Source organism: Branchiostoma belcheri, unplaced genomic scaffold (genome assembly GCF_001625305.1).
Source record: "Branchiostoma belcheri isolate BF01 breed outbred unplaced genomic scaffold, Haploidv18h27 scaffold99, whole genome shotgun sequence".
Lineage (NCBI taxonomy): Eukaryota > Metazoa > Chordata > Leptocardii > Amphioxiformes > Branchiostomatidae > Branchiostoma > Branchiostoma belcheri.
The window spans coordinates 242,245-255,648 of NW_017804675.1; the positions used below are offsets into that span (position 1 = coordinate 242,245).

At 44.9% G+C, this 13,404-nt stretch overlaps 1 protein-coding gene across 1 annotated transcript; it reads right to left on the minus strand.

The window, feature by feature from the left end:
* Positions 1-1,243: 1,243 nt before the first annotated feature.
* Positions 1,244-10,411, minus strand: LOC109462103 (5-hydroxytryptamine receptor 6-like). Its single transcript, XM_019758600.1, has 6 exons — positions 10,267-10,411; positions 7,378-7,476; positions 6,720-6,868; positions 2,808-3,104; positions 1,848-2,068; positions 1,244-1,635 (listed from the first exon to the last, which is right to left on the minus strand). Exons 1-6 carry the CDS (start codon positions 10,396-10,398, stop codon positions 1,349-1,351), a joined length of 1,185 nt encoding a protein of 394 aa, XP_019614159.1. The 5' UTR covers positions 10,399-10,411; the 3' UTR covers positions 1,244-1,348.
* Positions 10,412-13,404: the final 2,993 nt, after the last annotated feature.

The following is a 13,404-nucleotide window of genomic DNA, read 5'->3' on the forward strand; positions in this document are numbered from 1 at the left end:
TTTTGATGCACATAACAACTCAAAATCCAAAAATTGCCACCAAATCAAGTTACACAATGATAATCCATATGTCGAAAACGGCACTCAAATTAATTATTTACATTGACGAATCAAAGGTATCATATTCCTAAACCTTTACAGTCAAAATGTCAATACATGATACATAATAATATCATAAACGTTTTCACGGTTACAACTGAAAGAACTTACAGCACTAAACAAATCTTGATCTTAGATGCCATTTACAATACATAAAGTAAAATAGAGCCACATAAAATGGTTCTAACGCATCTTTCATCTATTTCCGTCTGTAGGGCGGTGCCCATCTCCGTTTCTATAGCCCTTGGTCCACACAGGCACCCTAGCACTACAGTAGCATTCAAAACATACTCCTGTACACGTGAGCACTTTGTTTCACAATAAACAAAAAATTAGATCATCTTTAATTCAACTATACACAGTCCGCAACTGACAACCTGCGTCACTCCCCTAACTCACTTCGTCCTGGCTCAAAATATTTCCCTTTGATTTGGCTCGGCTGGAATAGGCTTTGATATGCTGTACCGTGTTACGATGAAAGCATCTTTGATGTGTGGCGTTAAGCCGCAACATGGCCTACGAAAACCAAATCGTTCGTCCACGATTCATTACCCGCAGAAATTGCCACTTAATTCGGATGATGCGCTAAAAAACAACCTCTGGCCACAAAGATACTGGATGCGGTTCAGTACCCTTTGATACTTTAAACTGGTAAATGTTCCTAGTCCTTGAGTCTGTATTTCGTTATGTCACGCACGGTGGCTGTCCTTGGTGCTGATTCCATGGCTGATGCTGTTGTTAGACGTGCGGTGGATTGTCCTTGATTGAGTCTTTTTACTCACGGCAGAGTCAACTTGTTGTCCACAGCGTTTTCAGTGATGTTGTTGTAGTTTATCAAACCCGATCTTTTACTTCAGTTACCTGCAACAGCGCTGATTTCAATGATGTCTAGTTGAAACTTGGAAAGACTGTCTTTGTCCCTTTTCTGTGTCTATTTATTCACAGGAGAGTGAACGCAATTGTTTTTGGAAGTGGTACCCACCACTACTGATTTCAGGGATGCTGTTGTCGTTAGTTGCTGTCACTTTCAGTTCTGATTTTAATGATGCCAGTCTAGTTGGAACTTGCAGTGGGTAAAACCGCCTTTGTCCTTTAGTTTGTGTTTATTTATTCACCGGAGAGGGACCACAGTTGTTGGCTGGGACGTTACCGGCCACGGTGTTGATCTCAATGCCGCCGTTGTCGTTAGAAGTTACATGTAGGCCTTGTCAGTCCGAGTAGCTTTCCAATGCCTACCGGGCTCGGGTTTTCACAGGGATGCGCTGTACTTTTTCACGGGAGAGGGGACGCAATTTCCTGCCTGGACGTTACCGGCCACGGTGTTGATCTCGATGCCGCCGTTGTCGTTAGAAGTGGACGGGCCTGGGACCGGCCCGGGTCCCGGCAGCTCGCCGATGCCCATCGCGTTTCCCCCGCCAGGCGGCGCTCTTTTGAAGCACGGCAGGTACTTGCGGAAGACCTGTTTGAAGTCCTTGATGAAGAGCGGGTAGATGATGGGGTTCATGGTGGAGTTACACCAGCCCAGCCACGTCAGACCTGCAGCGAACAAGAACAAAACAAACGAGATGAAAAAGACGTTTATGTATAGATCCATATCTGTATGGTAACAGTTTGACATACAGTGGTTCTGGCATGGGAAAGTATATAAAGCACGGTTCTGGATACAGCACGGTTCTGGAATACTTCACGGTTCTGGAATACTTCACGGTTCTGGAATACAGCACGGTTCTGGAATACTGAACACTGACCTTCGAACACCTCCCCCGGCACGCACTTGCAGAAGGGCCGCACGACGTTACTGACGAAGAACGGCAGCCACGTGACCATGAAGGCCCCCAGGATCACGCCCAGAGTGCGGATAGCCTTGGTGGATGCGGGACCGATGGGCTGACTGCCGCGCTTTCCGTTTTTCCGGCGGGATTCATTACGGAATTGTTTGTTCAGGGAGGCTACTCTCGTGGCCTGGGACCTAAGGGAAAGATGAAAAGGGGAAAAAATAAGCTACAAAACTTCCAAAAACGTAGATTTGCCCCAGGCACGGTTCTGGGTACGCATGGACTATCCAGGACCGTTCCCGAGCATGGTTCTGGATAAAGCACGGTTCTGGACTCGCTACGGAACTGCTTGTTCAGGGAAGCTACCCGTGTGGCTTGGGACCTAAGGGAAAGATAGGACAAAAGAAATTAGCTACAGAATGCCCAGAGTGCGGATAGCCTTGATGAAAGCCGGTCCTATCGGCTGACTGCCTCTCTTCCCGTTTCTCCGTCTCGACTCGCTACGGAACTGCTGCTTGGGATCTGTTGTAATAGAGAACAAATTCAATTTTAGCTGCGGAACTTTACGAAGAACGAGGTTTAAAGGCAATAATTTGTCGTTTTTGATCCGATTACTGAATGGTAGCTGTTTCTGATCGTTTACTGATTTCTATTATGTCTCAATTACTTTTATATGTCTTTACTAGTACGTATCATTGCGTTCTTTTCCATCTCCATCTCTACTCAATCTTGACTGGGTTAGGGTCGGGATCGGGCAAGGTTCAGGATAGTCTATCCAGAACCGTTCTGGACACAACACGGTTCTAGATAAAGCATGGTTCTGGATATGCATGGACTACCCATATCTGAGTATGGCTCTGCCTAAAAACGAATCTGAATGTGGTAATGGATACAGCACATTACCTGGCCTAAAAAGTACAGGAATTACATTACCTTGCCTCCTTGTAGATGCGGCTGTAAGTGAACAGTATGGCTGCGAGCGGGATGTAGAAGGTGACGATTGAAGCCGTCAGTGCGTAGGTCTTACTCGGGTCGAAGATGCACTGCGGCTGCGGCGTGAAGGCGGTCAGGTCGCTCAGGCTCGGGTGTCCGGCGTGCTCGTGCCAGCCCAGCGTGATGGGAGGGAAGGACGCGAAGATGGCCAGAAGCCAGGCTAGGGCGATCAGGATACCCGCCCGAGTGTTGGTCATGTACACGTCGTGTTGTAGGGGCCGGGTGATCTGGATATATCTGGGGAACAGAGAGAGAAGTTATTATTTATGATGTGATGGGAGGGAAGGACGCGAAGATGGCCGGGAGCCAGGCTAGGGCGATCAGGATTCCCGCCCGAGTGTTGGTCATGTACACATCGTGTTGGAGAGGCTGGGTGATCTGGATATATCTGGGAATAAGACGAGAATTTTGTTAAGAATCTGCTTAGTGTAAGGCAAGTGTGATGGAAGGGAAGACCGCGAGGATGGCCGGGAGCCAGGCTAGTGTTGGTCATGTAGACGTCGTGTTGGAGAGGCCGGGTGATCTGGATATATCTGGGGAACAGAGAGGGAGGTTATTATTCACAGTGTGATGGGAGGGAAGGACGCGAAGATGGCCGGGAGCCAGGCTAGGGCGATCAGGATCCCGGCCCGCGTGTTGGTCATGTAGATGTCGTGTTGGAGAGGCCGGGTGATCTGGATATATCTGGGGAACAGAGAGGGAATATGTGTAAAGCAAGGGACCGAAGATGGCCAGGAGCCAGGCTAGGGCGATCAGGATACCCGCCCGAGTGTTGGTCATGTAGACGTCGTGTTGTAGGGGCCGGGTGATCTGGATATATCTGGGGAACAGAGAGAGAAGTTATTATTTATGATGTGATGGGAGGGAAGGACGCGAAGATGGCCAGGAGCCAGGCTAGGGCGATCAGGATACCCGCCCGAGTGTTGGTCATGTAGATGTCGTGTTGTAGGGGCCGGGTGATCTGGATATATCTGGGAATGAGATGAGAATTTTGTTAAGAACTGCGAATACCATAAAGTTATAAACGTTATAGCTATGGAACAGATATGGGGACTATGTGTAAGTGTTATGGGAGTGAAGGCCGCGAAGATGGCCAGGAGCCAGGCTAGGGCGATCAGGATACCAGCTCGCGTGTTGGTCATGTAGACGTCGTGTTGTAGGGGCCGGGTGATCTGGATATATCTGGGGAACAGAGAGGGAATATGTGTAAAGCAAGGGACCGAAGATGGCCGGGAGCCAGGCTAAGATTATGTACACATCATGCTGCAGGGGTCGAGTGATCTGGATATATCTGGGAAAGATGTGGAGATATTTTTATAGACAGGAAGAAGGCAACGCAAGCTTGTCTTGTGGTCTATCACTGGTAGAGTTGGGGATTTCACAGTGGTACTGTTACTAGCCTTTTATAAACGAATTTGCTCTGTGAAAGTAGCATTGAATGATAGAGGCTAAGCGAGTTTGTAGGAGGTCATCATTTCGATTTCTTGCCTGACATTCTGTCCTTGGGAAAGGCACGATTTTCCCCACTTCTCCCAGGTCTAAAATGGTTATTCTCTGGTAGGATTGGGAATTTTACAGGGGTATTGTCTAGGAAAGCTTGCTTAAATGCTACGTACTCAAACTGCTACAGCATCTGCGCTCATAAATACGTAACACACGTTGATCTTTTATTTGTGGTTGAAACGAAAGACTACCTCAAATCTGACACAAGAGTGAGACAACACAAGATCTACTAGAACAAGTATTTCTATAACTACGACTGTTCACATACTAGGCTACACAAGGTGAAGCATACTGATGAAGATAGCTGTAACTGCCACTCCGATGTTTTTGTTATCCGGCTATCGTTGAAAAACAGAGTTCGCTCTAATCGCATCGGAGACTGAGGGAGAGGTGCTAACCTGATTTGCAGTGCATTCATCCTCAATGAAGGGATCACGTCCTATTCTTCTTATCCCTTGTACAAGGTTTCATTTCTGGTAAACAAAGTTGCCCTGAGATTTAAAAGGCCTTGAGTCAATCCGTACTTAAGGGATTGTAGAGAGGATCCTCTACTCTCCCAGAAGGTCTAGACTTCGGCTTATTTTCGTTTTTAACGGACTTTATTTTTTGTACTGGTATCTTTTTTTACGCGGCAGCAAATGGTAACTACCAAATGAACGCTGCTCTGCCACTTTGATATTGCCTTCCTGCCACCGAAAGATCTGTCTAGAGATTAAGTCTGTCTTTTGTAAGCTTAAGATGTTGATGCTTCAACAACAGTAAGGAGGATACTTTGGGAAATGTTCGTATTCAGCCTCAATGACGGGATCACGCCCCTTTCTTTTCATTCCGCGCACAAGGTTTCATTTCTGGTAAACAAGGTTGCCCTGAGACTTAAAAGGCCTTGAGTCAAGCCGTACTTAAGGGATTGTAGAAAGAAGATCCCTTTCTCCAATTAGAGGTTTAGACTTCTTGCAGCCATCGAAAGATCTGTATAGACATTGAGGCTGTCTTGTGTAAGCTTAAGCTGTTTGTGCTTCAACAACAGCAGAGAGGATACTTTACAGGACCTTTGGATGAAATACTCAATGATTCGTTTTGATGTAAAGACAAGCTTGCAACTAAGAAGTTCAATCAATCGTTTTTTTTCTGTTGGTGATGTTGTCACAAGTTGCCTCACTCTACATGTCCAATCCAATAGTAAAATGGTGAAAACAGTGATCAGGAAAATTCAATGTAAACAACTTACATAACCTGTCTTTCAGATCGTAAAACCTACATAGTGAAAATGGTGAAACAACGATCACCATCTTCCAGAGAAGTTTCAGGGAAATTCAATGTAAACATATTACATAACCTGTCTTACATACAGATCACACAACCTGCTTCAAAGAAATGCAGTCTGCCCTTCCCAGTCTTACGTAACCTCTCCCAAAAGGATTACCATCTAGAACAAAAGACAGACTTTCAGAGACAGACACGCGGCTTGGGAAAGGCTAATACGCTTCTTACAGACTCCAGTCTGCCCTAGCCAGTGTCATTTCCTTCTATCCTGTCTCATAAAATGATCATAGTAAAAGAAAGTAATGGTAAAATGGTGAAAATAGTGATCATGGAACGGTAAACAGATTACATAACGTGCCTTAAAGATCACACAACCTGCTTCAAAGCAACTGCGGTCTGCCCTTCCCAGTGTTACGTAACCTCTCCCAAAAGGATTACCATCTAGAACAAAAAGACGGACTTTCAGAGACAGACACACAGCTTGGGAAAGGCTAATACGCTTCTTACAGACTCCAGTCTGCCCTAGTCAGTGTTATATAACGTGGATTTCCTTCTATCCTGTCTCTATAAGCGTCACTCATTGTTCCTGCGTCAAACCGTTTGATTGATAAGGACTAATAATCTTCTTAGAAACTGCAGGCTGTCCGGCTAGCTTTATATAGCGTGGTCTTTTCCAGATGTTATTTGTAGTTTAGGTTGTGAAGGTTGTTTTGTCGGCAATGTGCGACAAGGATTTTAACCAGTGTTACTGAGAAACCTATGGTTCTAACTTTTTTTATTCCAACATATAATCACAAGACATGGTGACGGCACACTCAAGTTTTTTCAACTTATATTAATGCCGTCACCAACACAGGGGACAATACAATACTCATTTTTACTTGAGTGAAGTGAGGAAAGTCGTGTAAAGTGCCTTTCCCAAGGGCACAAGATCGGTGGCATGTCAGGACTCGGGCTCTATTGGTTCCGAGTCGAGCACTCTCCCGCTACGTCACACTTGTCTGTGACTAATGGCGCAAAATGAAGGCACTACACAGTATGACGTCAGAAAACAAACAAACAAACAAAAACACTTGTTGTTCTCACCTGTCCAGGCTGATGACGCAGAGATTCAGGATAGAGGCGCTGCAGAGCATGACGTCAAACGACACCCAGACTGCGCAGAATCCTGGGGAGAAGATCCACTCTCCGTACAGGGTGACGGCAACGGCTGGGGGGGCAACCAGGGCGCCAACCTAGGGAGAACATAGAACATATGCTGTCATTATCATGTCTCTACTAACACTAGCCCTAATCCTAACCCACTCCCCGTACAGGGTGATGGCAACGGCAGGAGGGGCCACCAGGGCACCCACCTGGGGAGATACAAAACATGGTGTTCTTATGGTATCCAGAACCGTGCCTATCTATTTCTATGCCTTTAGCTTAGGGTTAATATCAGGCACGCTTCTAGATAGTCTTCCTAACGTAGATTTGCCCCAGCATGGTTGCAGCTAAATGACAGGTTTTGGTATCTCATGTTTCGGTCATAATGGTTTAGTGGCAGGTGGTATCCACGTTTTGGAAGAAGTGGGATCGGTTTTGGCCCCCTTTGTGGCTTTCCTACAAATTTTATTACTGGACCTCTTTGGACAGAGATTCCAATACAACCCAATCCATATAATCTGTAACCAGTAACCACAGAAATGGCAATCAAGCCTTATTACGCGGTGAAAACTGAGAAGAAAACGAGAGAGTATCTCACCAGCAGGTCCGAGACGCAGAGCGACACCAGGAACACGTTAGACAGCGTCTGGAGACTCCGGTGTGTCGCCACGGCCAGGAGAACCAAGATGTTCCCCACCTGAAGGAACAACCGAACGGTCTGTTACAAATCGCGGGATGGATGTCCTGGCTTTCGATTTCTAGTTAGGGTTAAGTCATTGCTGCCAAAGAATCTCAACCCAACGACAACATTTTGGAGATGTCGTGAATATGTTATAAAAAATTATCAATCTTGTAATGGCCCAGTTGTAAATCCTTGTCAACAAGATGTTTCCCACCTGAAGGAACAATGGATGGATCTGTTAAAAAACATCCGGGTCGATATCTTGGCATAGTTTTTTTAATCTATGTCAGCTCTCACTCAGCATTAGCAGCAGGACTGCCTAGATAGAACGCTGAGAGAGTTTTGAGCTGAGGAAAGAATTAACCTCACATTTAAATCTCTGTCTGTCCCTGATCTTAGCAATTGCCTTCGGAAGATTGTTGCAAAGTTCAGCAGTTGATAGTTGTAGAAAGGTTCTCTCATGATTGTGGGAGACGGGATCATCAGAGTGTTCTTGTGCTGGGATTTTGACTGGCGTGTCAGCCTCCGTACCTCTATATGTTTAGGAACAAGGCCATTTAACAGGGCTGGTGCCTCTCTGTGATACATACGGTGGAGGAGAGTCAATGCTCCAACTTTCCTGCGTTGGTCCAAAGGTTGTGATTTCTACTTAGAATTCAGCCATTGCTGCCAACAAATCCCAGGTCAATTAGGCTCCCTTTGCGCTAGACGGTGATGGTTGAAAGGCCAAGTTGGATTTGTGTGGCCTTTAATCTCTAATTGGCCCTGCTTGCACGGTATAAAAGCATTATGGGTTAAAAGCTAGCAAAGTACAACAACATGTACAAGACTTTGCTATTTATCTACGAAATTCGTTGGGAAATCTGTGTTTTTGTGTGTGTGTTTTTTTTCATTCATCAGTCGCGCGTGGCGGTCTATCCAATTGGAAATACATAAACATTGTATATTGTGGTTTAAACTCTTCCTACATGTACTAACATAGGCCGTACGACAAATTTTCAACAACTTGAAAACGTTTTACAGACAGTCGTGAATGGCTGAGTTATCGTAAATCTTTGTCAGCAAGTGTTTATGTCGAAGCTTGTCAATCAAATCCTGTCAGAAAATCGTACCACCAAAAATAAAAACCGCACGTCTGTTACTGTGCCACGTTGTACGTCGCAAATGTGTTGCACAAAATATATCTAGTAATGCCACACTTGTTGTAAATCTGTAGACTGAACCACAAAAAAGTACGACGTCTGTTAATGCACCTTAAAAGGAGATAAACCGCCGATGCACTTTGTTTTAGTGGTCGTATTTCTACATTTCTGTCCAAAGGTCTTTACCTTTGCGAACAGGGAATGGTATTTCATAACTCAGTAATAAACAATTATTACCCACTCTCCGCTGTACGGCCGTTATTGATGGAGATACTCCTACGCTTCTCTCGTCAAAGTGTCCTTCTGACTTCCCGTACATTTCTTGGAGATAATCGTAGTATATTGGGTGCTTAATCGCCATCGCCATTTGGTGATTATTTGCTTTCACTTGACGCCCACTGGAACTCTGTGTCAGAGGTAAAATGTGCTTCTTATCAACTAGTGAATATGGTGACTTTTTCCCTCCTACGCGACCGGATTCAAAAGCAATATCTGTTTGGAAAACCGTCGAAAAAGGTGATATTTCTCCAGTCCTTTTGGACCACGTCTGTGGATACATCGTAAATATGATTCCCACTTGCGTAGCAACGCCGACCGACCTACGTCGTGTCATTTTTTTTATATCCATAGGCAGATTTTAACGGTAATAAAACCCAAAGTAACGCACTCAAGGGTCTTACGACGTGGGCAGATTTGTGGTAGGCCGTTGTACGATTTTTTTATGTCGAAGGGTTTTCACAACCGTTTACCGCTGACAAGGATTTAAGACGATCTTTTCCGTGACAGGACAGCAATGTTTTTTACCTCCACGACTTCCCCCACGACTGTCCAAAAACGACTAACTAAAATAAACTTTTCAGTGACAGCACAGCTATGTTTTTTACCTCCACAACTGTCCCAAAAATTTGCTCTGTTTCCAAACCAGCCGAAAAGAAAAGGGGCATGTCGTCCACGTCCGTAGATATACCGCACATATGTTTCCCACTCGTGTTGCACCTTCTTCCATTCATTCTTTATATGCCTAGTGAGATCCTAACGTTAATAAAAACCCGAGTGGTACACTGAAGAGTCTTACGACGCGGTCACCTTGTCGGAGGGTTGTCAAGTGGGCTGTGACAGATCTTTTAAAGGAGCTTGGGGTACAATGTACTAGCAGTACCTGTGAATACTGTGCATACCGTACATAGCGTCTGTCTTCTCTGTCACGACCAGTGGAAGACAAGCTCTTCATAGAGGTAAACTGGTTCGAGATCACTTTCTCATGGAGACATCTAAGTGGCCTACTGTGCATTGTATTTGTTGTAAGGAGCTATGTAGGTTACGATGTACTAGCAGTGCCTGTGAATACTGTTCATATTGTACATAGCGTCTGTCTTCCCTGTCACGACCAGTGGCTCCAGTAGTTCTTAAGCTTCATGGATCAGTTAGCTAAGCTGGTTGGAGATCAGTTTCACATGAAAACTACTACTAGTGGTTCACTGTGCGTTGTATTTGCTGTAAGAAGCTAGGGGGATTTCCCCGGTACAATGTACTAGCAGGACCTGTGAATACTGTACATAGCGTCTGTTTTTTCATTGGCGACCAGTGAAAGATTAGTTCTTCACGGATCAGTTAGCTAAAGATGTTTGAGGTAAACTTCACATGAGAACATTGATCTACTCACCACAGTGATGGCCACGATGATGGAAAGCAGCACGACCAGAGCGATGGTTCCCCAGGTTGTCTCCTGTTGCACCCCGTCCCAGCCGGGTCCGCCGGACGCGTTACAGGCCGCTTCGGTCCCGTTCGCTTCCATCGCCGCCGAGCTCGCTACCCCGCGCCGCTAACTGTAGGAAACCGGAGAGAAGCAACTTTACCCGAGCTGTGGATGATAGAATCTGGCTGGCCGGTCTGCAGGATTTAAGATTTGTCAATGGAGAAGGAAGTCAGGGCGCGACCAATGGTAGCGCTCGCTTTGCGCCACGCCCATTTGATTGACACCTAGCGCCACTAACTGTACGTAACGGGAGAGAAGCTGCTTTTCCCGAGCTTGATTGACGTCTTACCGTTCCAAGAAAGCGGTGATCCGAGCTCCTCACTGCGCGCCGCTAGCTGAAGGAAACCGGAGAGAAGCTGTCTTACTGGGGCTGTAGATAAAAGAATCTATCTGGCCGATCTGCAGCATTAAAAATTTGTCAATGAAAGAGCCAACCAATCACAGCGCTCGCTTTGCGCCACGCCCACTTGATTGACGTGTCGTGGATGATAGAATCTAGCTGTACGATCTGCAACATCGAAGATTTGTCAATGGTGGGCTCGACCAATCACAGCGCTCGCTTTGCGCCACGCCCACTTGATTGACGTGTCGTGGATGATAGAATCTGGCTGTAAGATCTGCAGCATCGAAGATTTCTCAATGGTGGGCTCGACCAATCAGAGCGCTCGCTTTGGGTTACGCCCATATGATTGACGTGTTTCGTACGATTCCAAGGCAACGGTGTCTTTACATCATTCGTAATGCATTTCAATTAGGCCAAGCTGCTGCAAGCTCGCTTTCAAGTGAAATTTTACAGGATGTAGCCAACTCTTCAAATATAAGTAGTGCCTTTGACGACTTTGAACAACGGGGACGGATCTAATTCTTTCTGGCAGTAATGGGAGCCGTAATTACTGTGCGCAGCTTTGGTGATCTCGCCATCAAAGCCGCATTCATAGAACCAAGGAGGTGATTGAACTTTTAGATGACATCATTCATCAGAATCTTCTGTTAGTAGTAAAGCAGTGCCTCTGGCCTTACAGGGACAGACTTGAAATGGGATAGCTCTTTGTTAGGGTCATGAAAGCTAACATACTCCCATCAAGGATGTCGACAAACGTTAAGTAAATTGAATGGAAGCTCATCTGTGTTGGTAGAATCCATAGTTATAGAGTTCAAGCTTTGTTCCGACACAAATGGTGAGTCTCCTTGTGTTGGAACAAAGCTTGAACTATAAATTTGATTACATTTATTGGGGATGCAACAGTGCATGACAAGTGGTAGCCAGGCAGCAGCAAGGCTCATAGTGGATACAACTGGTACATACACCATAATACAAATCATTACAATATACAAGGCGTAAGACAAAATATCAATAGTTTTAAAGTAAATTCGGCCAGCATTCCTGAATTTACCGTTAACCGTTACAAGCCTTAATTTTGAATTTACCCTTTAACATTGTCAGGACCCACCCCAGGCCCTTTTTGCAAACTGGACCCTCTATGGCCGGCCAACTCCCCAGGCCAGCTACATTAGGCCGATTTTTACTATTTGTACAGTATGCAAAAGAGTCTAGTGGAGACCACCCCATCCCCCTGTAGACCCTAATGCTCGGTAACAGCTGTTTTTGCTGTTGTGATGTAGCCTCCTTTCCAGGCGTTCACGGAGATATATGTAGGGTTGTCGGCCGGAGCTTCTATTGCGTGCGATCTACGTTTGATCAAAAAATACCCCCTCCCCCCCAAAAACGGCCGATCCGGGAACGCCTGAAAAGGAGGCTAGATGTGATGTGGGTTATGTAAGGTCACGGTATCAGAGAATCACGCAGTTTGGGGACTAAGGAAGAGGTAATTGCATTGGTCCATCACAGGGGAGTTTCGGCTGTAAATTCAGTGATAAGAAACGTGATGTTTTCGCGATGCAGAGTCGGCCTCCATAAATCCGTCAGTCGGGGACGTGGTGAGTCATAATAGCAGATTCAGTTCAGGAAATTAACTGTATTATCTCTTGATGTTTAGTAATTAGAATGTTTTCATTCTATACCCTTTTCTTTTAGAACTATTTATTTGTTTATTTGAATTTACCACCAGATATAGAAGTGGAAGGGAGGAAAAAACAGGTGCATTGACACCTTTACAAGTTGTCCTCCCAAACACAACATACAGAATATAAAAGCAGATTACATTATTAAATATAAAACAAATTGCAATAATGAACATCATTAACGTCAAATATGTTCAATAGTCGTTGCCATACATTGTGCCATGTACAATTGTCGTGCAATAAAGTTCTTCTATCAACTGAACGAAGGTGATGGGTTATAGAATAATGAAAATTGAACTGTTCTCCAACTCAAAAAGAATTTGACTCGCCGGAATTTTCGACCAAATCTCTCGGTCTTCAGCAGCTATCTGACCCAAGTGCTGTAGATGCATGTTGCATCAGAATTGCATAATGTCATTTTCATCATGCAGTTTAACTCAGATGAATGTTCTTGCTAAGAGGCCGGTCGTTGCTGATGACTTGGTTCCTCCTCTTACCTAACAAGGCTATGGAGGTTTCAATTTCCTATACAAGATTGTAACTAGTTCTTGTCCCCTTACTCATTTGTAGTCACTGATGAAAGAAAGCAGATGCTATCTGAAATGTTTGACTCTGTTAAATACCTTTTCATTGATTTATTCATAGGTAGATGTAAATTACAATATACTGACTTTCGGGTGCAATTAAAGAGACGACATACAGCACATAAACAGTCACTGAATATCAAATTATACATAAATTAATTTCTAGTAAAGTGTAGCTGATACTCAAGAAAGTCAATCACACAATCTAATTAAGCTATCGATGAAACCCTAGAATTACATGAATAAATACATGGCATACATAAAACAGGGCAGTTTATACGCAAATCCAGTTAGAGACTTTATCATGTCATTTGGTTTCCGTTGTAAAGGCATCACTATGGTTAGTGACGCTGCCTCTGGGTCAAGAGGTTGGGAGTTCGAATCCCGGCTGTTATCGCACACGCTATTGGAAAAGATTGCAGTCCTCAGGACGGTGCTG